The sequence below is a fragment of the Penicilliopsis zonata genome, assembly GCF_001890105.1.
Source record: "Penicilliopsis zonata CBS 506.65 unplaced genomic scaffold ASPZOscaffold_29, whole genome shotgun sequence".
Lineage (NCBI taxonomy): Eukaryota > Fungi > Ascomycota > Eurotiomycetes > Eurotiales > Aspergillaceae > Penicilliopsis > Penicilliopsis zonata.
Genome location: NW_019208935.1, coordinates 54,407 through 71,362, shown reverse-complemented (window position 1 = coordinate 71,362; position 16,956 = coordinate 54,407). Strand labels below are relative to the sequence as shown.

The 16,956-nt window shown below is 54.8% G+C and overlaps 6 protein-coding genes across 6 annotated transcripts; 4 read left to right on the top strand and 2 right to left on the bottom strand.

Annotated features, from left to right (window-relative positions):
- Nucleotides 1-73: 73 nt before the first annotated feature.
- Nucleotides 74-2,479, top strand: ASPZODRAFT_125576 (hypothetical protein; the record flags this gene model as incomplete). Its single annotated transcript, XM_022721433.1, has 3 exons — nucleotides 74-735; nucleotides 781-1,470; nucleotides 1,553-2,479. The coding sequence occupies 3 exons, from the start codon at nucleotides 74-76 to the stop codon at nucleotides 2,424-2,426; spliced, it is 2,226 nt and encodes a 741-aa protein (XP_022576889.1). The 3' UTR covers nucleotides 2,427-2,479.
- Nucleotides 2,480-3,157: 678 nt separating this feature from the next.
- ASPZODRAFT_137305 (hypothetical protein) lies at nucleotides 3,158-4,929 on the top strand. Its single transcript, XM_022724275.1, has 2 exons — nucleotides 3,158-4,198; nucleotides 4,258-4,929. The coding sequence occupies exons 1-2, from the start codon at nucleotides 3,201-3,203 to the stop codon at nucleotides 4,730-4,732; spliced, it is 1,473 nt and encodes a 490-aa protein (XP_022576888.1). The 5' UTR covers nucleotides 3,158-3,200; the 3' UTR covers nucleotides 4,733-4,929.
- A 928-nt stretch (nucleotides 4,930-5,857) lies between these two features.
- ASPZODRAFT_170177 (hypothetical protein) lies at nucleotides 5,858-7,250 on the top strand. Its single transcript, XM_022726927.1, has 3 exons — nucleotides 5,858-6,011; nucleotides 6,064-6,424; nucleotides 6,488-7,250. The coding sequence occupies exons 1-3, from the start codon at nucleotides 5,907-5,909 to the stop codon at nucleotides 7,117-7,119; spliced, it is 1,098 nt and encodes a 365-aa protein (XP_022576887.1). The 5' UTR covers nucleotides 5,858-5,906; the 3' UTR covers nucleotides 7,120-7,250.
- A 473-nt stretch (nucleotides 7,251-7,723) lies between these two features.
- ASPZODRAFT_20494 (hypothetical protein) lies at nucleotides 7,724-11,605 on the bottom strand (the record flags this gene model as incomplete). Its single annotated transcript, XM_022727604.1, has 1 exon — nucleotides 7,724-11,605. The coding sequence occupies one exon, from the start codon at nucleotides 11,603-11,605 to the stop codon at nucleotides 7,724-7,726; it is 3,882 nt and encodes a 1,293-aa protein (XP_022576886.1).
- A 294-nt stretch (nucleotides 11,606-11,899) lies between these two features.
- ASPZODRAFT_1313495 (hypothetical protein) lies at nucleotides 11,900-13,199 on the top strand. The gene has a single exon (XM_022722736.1). The coding sequence runs from the start codon at nucleotides 11,947-11,949 to the stop codon at nucleotides 13,177-13,179; it is 1,233 nt and encodes a 410-aa protein (XP_022576885.1). The 5' UTR covers nucleotides 11,900-11,946; the 3' UTR covers nucleotides 13,180-13,199.
- A 545-nt stretch (nucleotides 13,200-13,744) lies between these two features.
- On the bottom strand, nucleotides 13,745-16,867 carry ASPZODRAFT_20492 (hypothetical protein; the record flags this gene model as incomplete). Its single annotated transcript, XM_022727603.1, has 1 exon — nucleotides 13,745-16,867. One exon carries the CDS (start codon nucleotides 16,865-16,867, stop codon nucleotides 13,745-13,747), a length of 3,123 nt encoding a protein of 1,040 aa, XP_022576884.1.
- Between the last annotated feature and the right edge of the window lie 89 nt (nucleotides 16,868-16,956).

The window sequence follows — 16,956 nt, the reverse complement described above, 5'->3', positions numbered from 1 at the left end:
CCCCTCCTTTCCATCCATCAAGATCATTCAGAAACAGTGGCACCTCGTTGAATATCCAGTGGTTGAAGTCAAAATGAATACCCATGATGTATCCAGTATCCCCAAGTACATGCAGTACCTGGATCGCCAAAAGCAGGTGCTCCGCCGGGCTCAGGCTCGCAAGGGCCAGCGCCTTCAGATGAGCAAGTCTCGCCAGGAGATCTTGATCCAGTTCATGTTCCGACAGCTGCGGAATACACCGACCCAAGAAACCTCCATTCGCTCCTCTTTCGTTCCTCCGGCCTACCCTCCCTGTGTCACGTCTTTGACCGAGCTCAAAAAGATCACGATTCAAGACCTCGTCCTGGAGACACACCACCGCGGCTCCTATCTGCTTCTTCGCGCCGTCACCTCGCCAGATAGCATGACGGCCGTGATGGCGATCGCCGAGGACGAAAATAGCGACGTTCTGATGGTGCAGCTGTACCAACAGGACCGAGACCTTGCGCGCGACGGCCGGCTGCAAGAAGGCACGGTGATGATTGTCAAGGAGCCCTATCTGAAGCTCATGTCTGACGGAGACTATGGCGTTCGAGTGGACCATCTCTCTGATATTCATTTGCTTCTTGGTGATGATTATAGAATCCCTGTGTCTTGGAGACGGCGGCTACTTGCAACGGACGCTTCCGCAGACGACTGGAAGATCCAAGGGAACGATGCATTCAACGACTCTTGCTTCCACCTTGCAATTGAGTAGTATGTTCACTCCCAGTCCTTGTTGGCAGTATACTGAACAATCAGTTACACCAAAGCATTGGGCGCTTCTCCAACCGAGGAAGAGGCCCGTACGATCCAGCTGAACCGCGCCCTCGCCCTGCTGAAAACCCACCAGTTCGACGCTGCTCTTGACGATCTAAGGGGTCCAGAGTCTGAGAAGGCTCTCTTCCGCCAGTCGCAGGCGCTGTACCATCTGCAGAGGTTTCGCGAATCGTGCGACGTCCACCGCATACTCGCCCAGGAATACCCTGGCAACACCGCTGCTCGTGCCGAGTTTTCGAGAGCCATTGCCCGTCTGGCAGAGCAGAATACCGGCCAGTATCCCTTCAAACAGCTGCTGAAGGAGGCCGCTCGCCGTCGCCCGCCACGTCTCGACCGCGCGACATTCCTGGGGCCAGTAGCGGTGCAGGCCACCGAGTCTTGCGGCCGCGGCCTGTTTACAACAAAGGCCGTGCAAGCTGGAGATCTATTGTTCTGTGAGAAGGCTTTTGCTTATGCCTTTTATGATGCAGACAACCCCCAGCAAGAGCTGAGTCTCACTATTAATGCCGAGACAAACGAGATGACTCTCGGAACCCAGGCCGAACTAATTGCGCAGATCGTACAGAAGCTGTACAGGAATCCATCCTTTCTACCGTCCTTTACAGATCTCTATCATGGATCATATCAGGCAGGGGAAGTTTCTACCATTGATGGGCGGCCTATTGTGGACACGTAAGTTTCAGTTGTTCATTTATTGATTGTTTTCATACTTTTCTTTCGATTCCTATCTTCTTGTTACTTATTTCCCCCTCAGCTTCTTGGTTGGGCGGGTTACGGCTTTGAACTGCTTTGGGTGTCCATTGACCTCCCGCGAGAGTTATATGCGGTCGTTGAGACAGGAAGAAGCGGAGGCCAAAGAGGAGAAATTCAACTCCTGTGGTGTTTGGCCGGTAGCATCTCACATCAACCATTGCTGCTACAGCAACGCTCGACGGTCATTTATCGGGGATATGATGGTGGTTCGTGCCAGCGAAGACCTTCCCCCAGGCACAGAAGTCCGCTTCCCGTATAAAGCGCTATCAGAAACTCAAACACAGCCGCTAGATCTGCAGCACTGGGGGTTTCAATGCCGCTGTGTCATCTGCCGGGATCTTGAACGGACTCCAAAGGGAGACCTGACCAGAAGGAAACGGCTGCGGGCGGATCTGAAGGGGGCATACAAGGCCCGACGGAAGCCCGATACGGCTAAGATTGAATCCATTCTGGCAATGATCAATGAGACATATACCCGTCCTACCGTGGAAGTCCCCCGTCTCAGCCTGTGGGATCCATGTCTGGCGCTTTCCTTGCTCTACATGACGCAAAACCAGCCGTTGAAGGCCATTAAATACGCACTGGGCACTCTCGAGTCACTTGGCTACGTCGTTGAAGGGGCCTGCCTTCCTCTGACCCCTGGTGTGCCCCTTGTCGTCAAGAAATGGGGATACTTGGTGGACAGTCTGGTGCGCTGTTGGATGTGTCTGTCCAACGCGTTCCATGTCGTGGCGCCGGAGCTGGAGGCCCAAGCGGAGGGATATGCTCGGACGACGTACAGGATTTGTGTGGGCGAGGAGGAGACGTTTAACCAGACATATGGCAAGCACTCGGAAAGGCCAGATGGTCTGCTTGTAAGTGGTCTGGCTGTGTGATATAAATTTAGGATAACATATGACTAGCTGTAGTAACTGAGTGATTTACCTGCTAGTCTATCAATCTCGTCAAGATTAACCTCAAACTTGCAAGTCTAGACTAAGAGATTTCTCCAATATCTTGGTCTCGTCAAGTGTACAACACTTTCTATCTTGCCCCCATATGTGTTTCTTATCCTCAACTGCCTCAAGGCCACCTCCCAATGAAGAAGAATTCATTTCAAATGACCTTCGGAAAGAGTTGGCTTTGAAGTTTCCTTTCATGCGAACATCTTCCAATCAGTTGTAATCTATATTCTTTATAGGAATTCAGAGTCTTAGGTAGTGCTACTGATTCAGTCATTAATCTCATTAATATTAACCTTGAACTCATAAGCCCTAGCCTCAGAGATTTCTCATGCTACTGATCCAGGGTTCAAGTATATAAAGAGTAAAAAATGACTTGTTCTATACAGTTACTTTAATTATTCTAAGCAAAAGTCTACTGTTTCCAGAGTGTTTATAAACACTTATTCATAGAGGAAAATTAGGAACGCATCCATCAAGGGAAGCATACTATATTTTAGAAGTAATACATTATTATAATCACTATATTTATGAATATTTATTCTCTAACATAATTAAGTACTTTTAATTAGTTAATAGCTAATCTAAGCGGAAATGGAATAGCGCAAAACAACTAATCAAAGGCGGGGCAAAGTCTGGACTTGCGGTGAAGCGGTTGTTTTTGCACACCACCAGGCCCACCTTTGATATCTCAGAGTAGCTACTAGAATGGACTATATGGTTGAAACCGGGCTTGACCAAGCCACTGCTGATCTGATCATTCAACTGCAGCTGCAAGATATTAGCCTCTATTCGGAATCCTCCAAAGGCAAGTCCCGCGAACCAACAGACGAAGAGCTAGCGTTTCGACTGCAAAATGAAGAGCTGGAGAACAATTCCCAGCTGCTCCTGGATCGCCGGATGGCCATGAGCTTTGCAGCCGCTGTGTTGGCAGATGGATCGCTTCTGGCAGACACCTATGCAGAGGAGCAGAGGGTGGCCAGGGACCGAGAGATGGCTCGCCAGTTGACGGATACCGGCGAGCATCCAGTGACCGCCAATGTTTGCCAGCAGGGCCCGGAACCGTCGACGGGCCTGGACGACGAGATTCTGACGAAGCTGGAGATCCTGTATCACGGCATGGACGCTCATCACAGCACTACCACCGAGGAAGAAGAGCGAGCCGAATCGTCTACGTGGGCAGCCAGGCGAGGAGTCGGTCAACCCCCAGCACGGATGCGACGTTGTATAGCCTGCAGAGAAGAGACAGCATTCGTCGATGTGGTCCGGGCCCCCTGCCGTCACGAATACTGTCGCTCCTGTCTGGAAGATCTGTTCAAGGCGTCGATGACCGATGAATCCCTCTTCCCCCCGCGCTGTTGCCAGCAGCCAATCGTGATGAGCACCGCGCGCATCTTCCTCGAATATAGCCTCGTGCAGGAGTTCGAAAAGAAGAAGATCGAGTTTGAAACGCCAAATAGAACGTACTGCTACTCTGCTGGATGCTCGGCCTTTATTGCCCCAGCGCACATCGCAGGCGACGTTGCCACCTGTCTAGACTGCGGACGCACCACCTGTACCAGCTGCAAGGCGCGGGCACACACAGGCGACTGCCCGAACGATACGGCCCTGCAACAGCTCCTCACCACAGCACAGACTAATGGCTGGCAGCGGTGTTATGCTTGCTGGCGCATGGTTGAGCTGGACCATGGTTGCAACCATATGACGTCTGTACCCCCTTCATTCCATACTGCAGTGATGATCATCTAATCAAAGGTGCCAATAGCTGTGTCTGTGGTGCTCAATTTTGTTACAACTGTGGCCAGAAGTGGAAGGCTTGTGCATGTGAACAGTGGGACGAGCATCGTCTTCTTGCCCGTGCATACCAGATCATTGATCGACAGATAGACCCTCCCCTGGTTGCTGATCACCCTCGACCGGATGACCGTCTTCCTCAAGACGCAGATGAGCCTCTCGATGTAATCGAAGAGTCAGATGAAGAACTAGAAGGAATAGCAGTAGGCGAGGTTCAAGTTCCCATCTTGGAACCGCCCCCCGATAGGCCGACCTTGCGAGAGCTTCTGGTGGAGAGAACGATGCAGGAGCTGCGGGAGAACCATGAGTGCAACCATTCTCGATGGAGGTTCATAAACGGCCCTCATCGATGCGAGGAATGTTCCCACTATCTCTACCGGTATATCTTCGAATGCACCCAGTGCCGGCTCCAGGCGTGCAACAGATGCAGAAGAAACCGGCTCTGAGTATGCAAAGTTTCTGGCTACAGAGGGTCTATCAGATGAAAATAATTAAATTAATTAGATCACAAATGATACATCATAAGGATGACTCTTTTGCCTCTAGACCCACAATCTTTTTGGGCTGTGTGTGGGCTTGCAATCCCCTACTTGCGACGGGGCATTTCGGGATTTGAATCTCTTTCTTCAGAAACTTCCTTAAGAAGGACAAGATAGACAAATTACTCGATCCTGCCTAGAAGATAGTACCTCATCCACCATTCACTCTGTGCTACCTTTAGGCAGCATTCCAAATCGATGCATGGGTAGATGTTTCAGGGTTTACTTCTGGCATGAAGAAACTAGTTGTATAGACTAAATAGAGTGTTATGCAAGGGGTTGATGTCAAATACTCTTATTAGAATAGAATTAAAACTATGTAGGGTCCATTCAAGACCATATTTAATATAATATTAACGTGTAGATGGGGAGCTTTGCTAGGACTTTTGAATTTTCCCATGGGGTAAAGCCAAATCCATGGCCAATTTGGAGGTGAAGCACCAGAGGCCCTCAAGGCCTGATAATTGCATATGACTTCAAGGTTCAACTCATCAGTGATTTTGATAGGATAACGTGCTTCAAAAATGTTGTACCACCACAATAATGAACGCCTTGATGTAAGGGTAAATAAAACCTGGTTCGTCATCAGATGACCATGTGAAATACTCTTATATCTAATAGCATGTATAGGCAAGTAGTAAGAATACTCAAAATTGTTATATATCTATATTGATACTAGAAACACCTTTCTCTCTGTATCTTTCCAAACACATCCTACATGCTGCGGACAGTAAGGGAAAAGAATAATATTCCTTAATAGTACTTAACTATCAGACCTAAGCCTTGTAAGAATTCTGTTGACCCTCCTGATATTTTGTAGGCCCAATTAGCATCCGAAGGTTTATATTCCGGGAATTTCATGTTGATCATATTACCTAAAAATAGAGTTAAGCATTAAATGCAGCTCTGAGTATTCAATCTAATGCCGTGACGTCGGTAAGCCTTGTGACTGGTAAGGTGAGTTGTACTATAATATAGGCCATGTCTCCAATCTCGCACCTCCATCCTTCCTTTCCTCACTTATCTGATTCTCTTCGTATAGAGCTGCCTACTATTTATTACTTGAGCCGTCGCAAACACAATGGCAGCGGATATAGCGCCTTCACGTTTACAAGGTCGCGACATTGATCCGCCTTCTACCAAAACATACACTATATACTTGAGCAAAATTTCAGTTGCAATGAAAGTGAGATTGGAGTGGGCCACCAGATTCAACACACGAGGGCTGACTATTGTAGCTTAGAGTGCCCCATCACTGCTTGACAGGCATAGCTTCTGATGCACCGGAGAATGAGGGATTTGAAGGGGGGAAGGATCTTCTCGCCGACGTGATCGATGGTCACTCTAAATTCCGGCTGTCCTTGCCTGGAGGACCTACAGACAATGATAAAGTCCTCCAGCATGCCGAAATGGAGGTCAAAGTCATACGTCTCTTCTTCCCAACCATACACATTTCCAAAATCTGTGTCTGTATGGCAGCATGGCTGGCAACGCTCTGCCATATTGATGACGTCCTGGAAGAAATGGACTCGAATCGAGCTGTTTCCATCTTGTTCGAGTTCATGGACGTGATACGTTACGGCGGATCCCCTCCGTGCGGTAAGATGCTCTGATCAATTCACAGATGTTTTCAAAATTTAACACTTTATCTTTGTGATATAGATGCAGCATTGGATATTGAAAGGAAGAATGTTCTTCTGACAGGGCAGCGCTTCCGGGAGCACTGCAGCCGTTACCTGCTAGAAAGCGAGATAACTCCGTTTCTTGGAAAGATTTATAATGTTATCGAAGGTCTCCAGAGGGAGATGTGTCTTCGTCAGAGTTTTCTGCCTTCGGATCTGTCGACATATCTGGCCATCCGTACTCGCACAATTGGAGTGGCGCCTTTCTTCGCTTTGATTGAACGCACTGAACTTCCGCCCAACTGCCTCGATCTAATCTCCGATATCCAAAACGACATCAACCTCATAACCGGTCTACAGAATGATCTTATAGGATTGGAAAAGGATATTGAGAATGGGGAGATGATGAGTGCCATAAACTTTGTGGGGGATGGTATCCCTATCTACAAAAAGGGAAGTGAAATAGGGGACATAACAGAAGCTGTGTCTCATATCTACAGCATTCACAACCAAGCAGTCTTCCGAGCAATTGACAAGTTCAAGCAGCTCTCAGAGATTGCAGGACCTCATGCATCGTCAGCATTGGACGTCGCCAGGGCCCAGCTGACCTTGGCAGAGACACATCTTAAATGGTGTACATCTTCTAAGCGATACCAGGCTCAGGTACAGTAGTTATTCACCAATTACATGCATTCAAGCGAGAACTACAGGCAGACTGAAACTATATCATTATAGAATTTCAATTGGGGTTTAACTTGTCAAATGAGACGCCTTTACTGAAGCTGATGCTAGGATCCAGCTCTAGATAGATTTATATAACGAGTTGTAAGGAAATACACAATCTAGCAAAAAATATATTTCGATTGTGTAAGAACATACGAAGAGTTTTCGAGTAATTGCTGGTGCACTTATAATATGTGTGGGAAGTTTAATCTAAACATTAACCATTACCTGTTAAATGAAAGTAATGAATATACTTGAGCTTCGACTCGGCGTGTTTGATAATATAACCAGTTTCCGATAAATCCCTCCAAGAAGACTGACTAAACACTAATCCCTGCATTAGGCGTCCAGCACAGCCTCGTGTATTGGCGAGTTCCTATAGGGCCACTCTATACTCGCTGCTGACTGCTTAGGGAGGCTGATGAGGGTTAGGGATAAGGGCAGGCCGAGGAATACTCATTTATAGACAAGGAACATTGCTCATTTTGATATAATTTGTGCTTAATCAACTATGGCCTGAAGAAGTAATGCAAGGGATATAGGTTCTAAAACCCTAGGTCTGCAACAGAGGCTCATCAGACTGGAGAATACCGTCGACCATGGTATATGGATAGTTCACATCGATATTCAACGAGCCAGACTGCGCGCTCTTGTTGATCTTGCAGCTGGAATACAGCGTCTGCCCGTCTGCGATATAGGGCTGCAGCCACGACCACTTACCGTACGGCAGGACAGGAATCGCATCAATACCCGGGGGCTGGATGTCTTGCGCTGCAGGGTCCGGCACAGACTGCAACGGATCGTCACGGCAGAGAAAGGGCCCTGAGCGGAAGGAAACTCGCATCGACTTCAACGCCTGGTGCACCATCGCCGCGGGCAGCGGCAGTGTTGCAGGCGGGAGCACCCCCGTCTGCGCCGTCAGCGGGTGGAAGACATCAACCAGCAGTCCAAAGGGGCGCAGCTGCTCGTCTCTCTCCCTAGCCATGCTCCTCACGGTGCGCAGCTGCGTCCCTTCAAAGGGGTCGACATGATGCGCCTGAAGAGTCGGCAGGGAGGCAGCATGGATCGGCGTACAGGTGAAGGTATTGGTCTCTGTGCTGTCCACTGCCTCACCCGGCCAGAAGGTATGGATCTCGCCAAAGTCCGGCTGCAGAGAGTCGTCGTCCAGCATGGGGAAATACGCTGCCAGCCCGTCTTCGGAGTGCTGCTTGAGCCCGAGCTGCAGCGGGAATTCATAATCGCACAGGGCTGGCCCTGTCTGGCTCTGGCAGGCCGTCGTCTGTGGTTGAAGTGGCTCATGAGACAGCTCAATAGACCATCCGGCAACCGCCAGGGCAAAGGGACGGCCAAACCCGGCGTTCATGACCGCTGAATACGACGCCGGGGGAGGCGCTGAGCAGCTCGCCGCGTCCCCCAGGATCTCCACCATGCGCAGGGCGTACTGGGGCGTCTGCAGCGCCTTGATATACCGATCCAGAAGGGCGGTCTTCCATCCGCCAGAGAAGGCATCGTCTTCCTGTCTCCCCGGGGGTACACTACATCGTGCCCTCCTCCTCGGGGCGTTGTCGCCCCCCGGGAACGTCAAGACCTCCGCGTACAGAGCCCCGGCTGCCGTGAAGACCTGCAAGGAGAGATCGGCGCTGTTGTACATGATATACCCGCAGACGGGGTCCTCCCATTCACTACAGCGCACCCAGGGGCTGTCGCCGTCGGCGCCCGGCTGGAGATAGGCACTCACCAGGCGCGCCGGCTGGTTGATCGAGGGCGGGAGCTGGAAATACTCACAGTTGTCGTCGTCGCGAGGGGCCACGATATTGGGAACTTCCCTGCCCGAGTCGCTGTCTGTCCGGGGGGATGGCATGTACCCGGCAGACAGAGAGGGTGCGAGTCCATCTGGGCCGCGCATAATCTCCACGCCACGGCCAAACTTGTCAATCACGTTCAGCTTGGTGAACTTGACCTGGCCGTGGGTGACGGGGACAAAGACCGCGTCTGGGTCGACGGCATCGCCATAAGGGACCGGGTCGCACTGGTTCTTCACCAGACGCAGCGTCTCGCGGGTGAATCCAGCGCCCCGGGCAGCCCGGACGGCGTCGTCCAGCACAGTCCCGTCGGGCAGGGTCGGCCGTACATGCGTCGTGCCACTGATGAGGGTGGTGAGCTGGTCCGAGAGTCCATCCAGGCGGCATGTCAGCGCGGGGATGTCGTTTTCCAGGCTGGCAATGAGCGACTCTCGCTCGCCAGCCGGCAGTTCTTCATTCAAGACCTGCGCCGGCATCCTTGCCATTGACTGCCGCAGGGCGTTGGCCAGCGAGTGGCCGGGCCCTGGATGGATGATCGCCCGGCCCCCCAGCGCACGTCGCTCCAGACTGTGGGCAGAGAGCGCGGTGGTGGCGGTGACCCCCTGGACCAGCTCACAGTATGCCTGGGCCGCCCCCCTCGTCCCGGGGACCTGTCGCGGCTCCCACAGGCTGTAGGGGATGTGCGAGTATTCCGCCTCCCACTCGATGTACAGGGGGACCAGGGGGCTGTCCACTATCGCTGCCGTGTTATACACTGCGTCACGGTACGGCGGTTCAACCTGCCCGGGGGCCAGCGGCGGCAATGGATCGCCGCAACGCACGCTCATATACCCGCAGTGCTCGCCGTGGACAGCCCTGGCAGCGGCGGGCAGCGCGACGATGCGGTCGGCCATGTCGACGGCCTCACCAAAGGCCTCCACGCCGAACCGGTCGGGCTGGAAGACGCTCACGCACTGGCGGAGCAGCCGCACCGGCTGGGCGTCTGAGAAGCCCCGGGGCCAGGGGGAGCGGCAGCCCAGCAGGGCGAGCGTCGGGTCTTTACGCCGCACAAAGGCTTCATCAGGGACCTTGACGACCTCTGGGAGCGCGCTCTGCAGCCCTGCCAGCTCATCTTGAAGGCTCTCGAGTGCGGCGAGGAGCGTGGCGATCTCGGCGACCAGCTGGGTATGCCTCATCCCGCTGGAGGCCTCGCTGGCCGCGTCCTGCTCGGCGTTGATGCAGCGCCACCACTCGCAGAACAGCTTCCAGCGGCGGTGGTCGAGGTTGAACTGCAAGTGATTGTAGGCCCATTGGGCTTCATGCAGCTGGTGCAATGCCGTCTTCTGCCTGCTGTCCAGCCGCATGGTAAGGGCAGAGTCCTGGGAGGTATTCTTCTCCTCGGCGGGCTGCACCTTCCAGCGACTGCCTCCATCCAGCACCTTGAACTCGCGCAGGATGGCGAGTCTCTGCTCTGCGGCCGTCTGCTCGTCCACCGCGGCGTCGGGTCTCCCGCTGGCGGCCAGGGCCTGCAGCGTCCGGAAATCGAGATGCGTCTGGCCCCTACCAGCGGAGTGCAGGAACGCCCCAAATGCATCCATCGGGTCCGCCCCAACAGCAACACTCCCCTTGGCTTGCAGCCGTGTTGCTGCAGCTTGAGCCGAGATCTTGGGGTCATCCGGCGGCGGGGATGCCCCTGACTCCGGGCTCCAAGTCAGCAGCGTGTACGTGCTGCCATGGCAGAGATGTCGCGCCGGCAGGGTCGACGCCGTCCAGGGTGCGGCCCCGGGGCTGTCATCCAGTCGCAGCCCGAACTGGGCGAGGAGATCCTCATTGGTAACCTGTTCCTGGCCATCCTGCCTCATGAACGGGTCCTCGGCGGCATCCGCATGCCACCCAACCACGGAATACCCAATCTGGGTCCCTGGAGGGACACCGTCGAGCGGATCGCGGAAACTGAAGACATTAGGGTTATGCGGCTGGTAGTCGGCGAACAGCACATTGCCCGCCCCGTTGGCCGTCAAAGGCTTGATGCGAACCGTCTCTGCTGCCTCTTCTACCCAGTTCTCCAGGGGCCGTTGGGCACCGAGGAAGTACTCGCCTTGTCCTTCCAGGGACACAGTAGAGGGAGCTCCGCCTGTCGTCGGGGCCATGCACAGCGCTGCTTCGGTTAAGAGGTCGACCGAAGCGTCCACTGTATCGATATGTCGGCATACATCGCTTTCAATCACCCAGCCGGCGTTGGTCGCCGGGCTGCGCGTTACCCTGGCCACCATCCAGCGGTTAGGCGCTGCCGGGGCCACGACCCCCGGGGCTCCCGGGGCTCTCGGGGCCCCCGGCAGGGCGATGGTCTCCCGGCGGTAGATCTGCGGCAGCGTCCAGGAGAGATACACGCCCGAAACATTGTCGCGGGGCCTGCCTGTGGCCACATCGACCAGCCGGGGGTTCGCTGCAGCGGGGCGTGCGCTCGCAAAGTCGGCGTGTTCCTGCAGGTCGGCGTGCAGAGTCTTGGGCTCCAGGCGTAGGCGTGAATAGTCGAACGGGTTGGTGGGCAGCAGCGTGACGCTGGGACAGTGTGAGGCGTAAGCAGCAGGATCGCCAATGGCGAAGATATCCAGCTTGATGGGGACCAGCAGAGATGCGTCGGGAGTCGTCATGGTTGTTGGCAATGATTTGAAGGATAGCATTAGGACAGCAGTGTCTCAAACCATTAGGACAGCAGTGTCTTTTAAAAACCTCCTTTATACTGGCAAACTTACAGTACTGTCTGGTCCGTGTATTTCAGTAATATACCGTACTTTATATATTCTTTCAACATGATTGGTGCGCTGCTCGCTCTAAATAACCTCATCTGCATCTGTTTATTTATCATGTGGTCTCTTCTAGCCCCTGGTAAAGATTGTTTCTGATTGACCTTGATGGCGACGTATTTGCCACCATCAATTGACCACCTAGAATTTCACTGTCCACAATTACTGACTGTGCTCTGTCTAATAATATGGACATCCCTACGCGCTATATAATCCCACGCACGGCGTATCTCACGCCCTCCAAAGGAGCCGTCCCAGAGACGGCCCTCCCCCCCGGCGTGGTCGCCCACGACTCCTTCGAGACGCTCTGGCTGCCGCTGTCGGGGACCCCTGACCGCCAGGCATTCCGGATCCAGGCCAAAGAGCTTGTCTTCATCGCCGGCGCCCAGTACCACTACCGCCCCAACACCACGCTGTATCTGCAGTGCAAACGGGCCATCTTCCTACCGCATCCCACCCAACCGGGCCCGTCCGTCCCGGTGGTGTTCCATCTGCCCGGGGCTGACGCGACCCAGAACCCGCCCGCCAAGCCAGAACTGGCGAACAAAGGAGTTGACGCCAGGATCGAGATTGAAGAGGGTCGCCCTGTGTGGTACAGCCCCAAGGTGCCGCGTTTCAAGGAAGGTTCGGGCCGGGGCGCGGGGGCGGGCGCGGCAGGTGCCGCGGGGGCGACGGGCGCCCGGGGTGCAGACGCGGGGTCTCTGATCCTCCGGGCGGACGAGATCGACACCAGCCGGTTGGCAGCGGGCAGCGAGGAGCGGACTTTCTTCGTGGCACGCTGCGGGGGGGGACGAGGCGGGCGCGGGGGTCCCGGGGGCGATGGCGGGGATGGCGGCTGGGGGCTGAGCTCCTCTTACGACAACGAAACAACATATCGAATGTCCGAAGATCTACGGGCGGCGTTTGAAGGCCACCACTTTGATAATGTCTCCCGCTGCCCCCTTCCGCGGGACCGGGAGTACGCAACCCTGGTCCAGAGCACGTTTCTGGGGGGCCCGGGGGGGGCGCCCGGCACTCCCGGGGCCGGGGGGTTTGGTGGGGATGGAGGCCGGCTGGAGGTTCAGTGTAAGGATGACAGGGCCAGGGCGAGATTCGCCGTCTATTCGACCATCGGGATTCCGGGCGATAATGGGCCCCCCGGGGCCCCTGGGGCCACGGGCGCCTGTGGTGATTCAAAGCTCATGACCTGTTTGAAGAGCACAGTACAGTCTGACTACATGTCGATATTTACCTATTTGTGTGGCATTCTGGGCCATGAGCATAATGATCTGATGAGGCAGTGGGCAGGATATGTAGGCAAAGGTGAACAGCCTCCCAGCCGGCCTACCGCCGGGTATAATCCACTGGATGAGGTAGCAGCCAGACGGGCCGCTGGCCAGCGTGACCCTTTGTCAAGCCCAGATGTGGTTTTAGGTATCTAGACTGATCTTCTTGATGGTGGTTATACATTAGTTTATAGTTAGTTTAATGCTAGGATGGATACTAACATGCTCCTGACAGTAATCAATTAGTTCTAAAATCTATTATATATGTTGGATATTTTAAAATGTTCTATATATAAATTGACTGAGTTAATAAAGAGGTATAATCTTAGAAGTTAAAGGTATCAACCAACAGTGGCCCAGACTAGATGAAATTAAAATCATCATTATTCATCAAGCCCTAATTAATAGTAGTAGTTATTATTATTCAAGACATATCTAATATATACACAATATATAAAGCATGGCAGGCGACACCCCTTTTATTAGGGATTCTCTGCCATATATTCTCGCCATTAAGGATAGACGCCTAGAAGGTTTATAATTTATCAACTTCCATAACTAGTACTATGTGGCTATAAAGAATCTTGAATTAATATAGGGATTAAGGAATGAATTCAAATTGAGGAATTGACGCAGGACTTGGGTTATTAAATCCTAGGCTGTTACTGCCTTATGTGTTCTAAACAGTAATCCATAAGACTGTTAAGAAAAGAGCTCATGCTCATAGTTCTACTTGAGCTGTAGACGTCACCGGCTCCAAACTCTCGCCATAGTATTCATGGACGGTGACTGTGAAGAGATGCTCCGCGGTACCTGCTGCATATAGCGACGCCTCACGCAGGATAAAGGTCAGATCGCGGTTCATGCTGGTCTCACAGCTCCGCGGCGAGGTGGAAATCGGTGCCTTGCTGCGCGGCGAGAGCGTCACGATCACCTCCCCTGGCAGATTCCGGATGTCAGGCAGAAAGCGGATATTATTCGCCATAGTCGCCCCCGGGCCACGATACCCTTGTCCCAGTAGTCCATCTGGCCCGGACGGGATATGAACTTGGAGCTGCCGCAGGAGGTATGACTGTTCGTCTGATATTCTCTGCAGGGCAAAGACCAGACTCAGCGGCCTGGTTGAATCGCGAGGCAGCTTCGCTTCACCGACTGGATACCCCAAGGCATGGATCTGGAGTCGATACTGACTCTCCGACGGTAGGGGAAGTGATGTTTCAGGCGATACGGTTCCCCCAGGTTGTTCCACTGCAGACGTCGAGATCTTGGCCCAATATGGGGGGCGCAGAGTTGTATTTTGAGAGGTGATTTCAGCAAGGGAAGACACTGGTGGTGCGTCTTTATGCTTCCAGTAGCCCTGTCGCTGTGTATAGCCATCTCCCAGACGATGAAGATCTGGCATTTCCAACATGGTGATGTGGAAACCGTCTTGTCCCGGGTGATCGGGCTCGGGATCAGGCAAGGGGATGTACACTTCTTGCAGGGCCTCGGCAAAGTGGAGGGCCAACATGGCGGAAGACGGGGCCAGCTCTGTGAATTTGAGCTCCGGACGAGACTTGAGGAAGTCATAAACGTCATGAGCGACGTTTGAGGCGAGAACAAGCCCGTCAGGACGGACGAAACATGATTTCTGCCGGCTCTCGACGGCGATCTGTGCCATGCATTCCCTGGGCGGCGTCCCTTGCTGGGTAGGGATGTTCCTGTACACCATCTCGATGGTGTCGCCGGCCATGCGTCCGTTGGTCACGACGAAGCTCTGCTCATGCGGCGGCGGCACAATGCGGATGCCCTCAGGGAAGCCGGTGGTGGTCAACGGCCGGTCGAACAGGAGCAAGAGAACGTCCGGAGCCAGCCTGAGGCGCTGGAGGACCTGAGCTCTGGCATCACCGGCGGCTCGGGGCGCCCGGATCGTCAGGTCTGGGTGATGGGCGACCAGGGGAGAGCGGATGAGACAGCCAGAGGTCGGGATCTGAGGTTGATATCCCAGCGTCGGGTTTGTGGAATCCAGAAACGCCTGCAGGTTGTTCTTGATCGCCACCCGGACCGAGTCCTGGTCCCCCTCGACATGGTTTCCCACGCTCAGCGCGCCATCGATATAGGCGTTCATCCATGTGGGATCGAGGGAGAAGAAGCGCAGGGAGCCCGGCGACAGACTCTGTGGCTCCGGCAGCAAGAGGTCTGCGGGAACCCTGGATAGACACAGGGCGTCCAGCAGCCACGCCAGGAGGGCCGCCCAGTCCGAGCTTCGTGGGCTGTCTCCCTCGGCATACAGATCGCCTGTGAGAGCCTGGCTCCGGTGCGCTGCTTCCTGTGCCACGGCATCCTGGAAGCTCTGGCGTAAGGCGGGATCCCAGAGACCCAGACCGGGCTCCTCTTGCTGCGTGATGGGCCGCCACTTGAGCGTGGGATCCTGGGCTTCCCCGGACAGCGTCAAGAGGGCGTCTTTGGCGGCGTGGATGCGTCCCCATACCGCGCCGGGGGCATCTTCCTCGGTCTGGAGAATGGACCCTTTGGCGCTCAGCAGCGCCCGTCTGAAGATGGCGGAGCGCAGACGCACCAGAGCCTCCAGGAACCGCTCGTCTGCCAGAGCGTTGGCTTTGCCCAGGTTCCAGGCGGCCATATATGAGTTATCCGGCAGGCCGACCTGGGCATCCAGGATCTGCAGCTGGGAGGCGAACAGATGGATGGGGGCGTTTAGGGCTGCGTTCGGGGGCGGCAGGCCTGGGATTAGGGGCCCGCGATAGAAGGCGACTGTCTCCTCGCCGGAGAGGGTTCGATAGCGCCCAAGAGAGTAACCGTCGCGCAACCGCTTGCCCACCTGCTGCTGGACGGGGTTGTCGGAAGCCACCAGAGGCGCCCATGTCCGTGATGGAGGCCGAAGGACGTCGATGTTGCCTATGGGATTCCCCGGGGTCTTGATCTGGTCGTCATCGACGGCGTACTCAAAGACCCAGCTGTGCAGCGAACACAGGGCGACAAACGGGTCGGTATCGGCGAGGGAGAAGGTGTCGTCGATCCCCTCGAGTGAGATCAAATGCGCGACAGCCTTGACGGGTGTCTTGTTGTCGCCGGGGCCCGTCCGGTTGGCCATCACCACGCTGAACCGGTCCTCCATTGAGGCTGCAGCGCTTTTCAAGATGTCGCCGCCGACCTGTCGAACGTGCGCCAGGTAGCCGTACGGGGAGAGATCCAGCCCTTCTAATGGGGTGCCGTCGGGCCCGTAGCCACGCGTGAACGAATGGAAGAGCGCCCGGGGCACGAAGATGAAGTCGGCCTCCATCTGCTCCTCGTCGGGCTCGAGGGCGTTTGTCCGCAGCGGCGTGGGCATGCCGGCGCCCAGCAGCTGGGAGCACGGCAATCGCACACTGCCCGACTCCGACAGACTCTTGCCGCGCAGGATCTCCTCACCCAAGGGCAGAAGCAGTTCGTCTGGGCGAAACACCCACAGGGCAAGCCAGGGCTGACGGATCCTCTCGTCCGCGCCCGGGGACGGTGATGCCGCCGCCGCCGGGCGTCGCTCCCAGGGCAGATGGGGGTCGTTGAACACCATGTAGGGCAGCGTCGTGCTGGCGATGGTGCCCCCGGGAGGGGGATAGATGGCATGGAGATCCGTCGGGGGCAGATGGAAGCGTGGAGCCACGACCTGGAATGTCTGGGAGGCTGTGAGGGTGAAGGAGGGATTGTTCGGGGCCGTCACCTCCTGCGAGACCGAGATGGTCCGCCTGCCCGCTGTGAGGGAGGGGGCATGGAAGGAGTACAGGCGCTGTTGATCCGTTGTGCGTTGTGCATGTCTCACCTGGGCGTCGTGGAGTTTGGTCAGATATCGGGGGTGTGAGGGATCCATTGTGAGGATGTTTAATTGTATTATAATTTTAAACGGTCTGTTATAATTTTTTAAACTTGTCCGAGGGGCTGAGCAGACGGAATGTAATA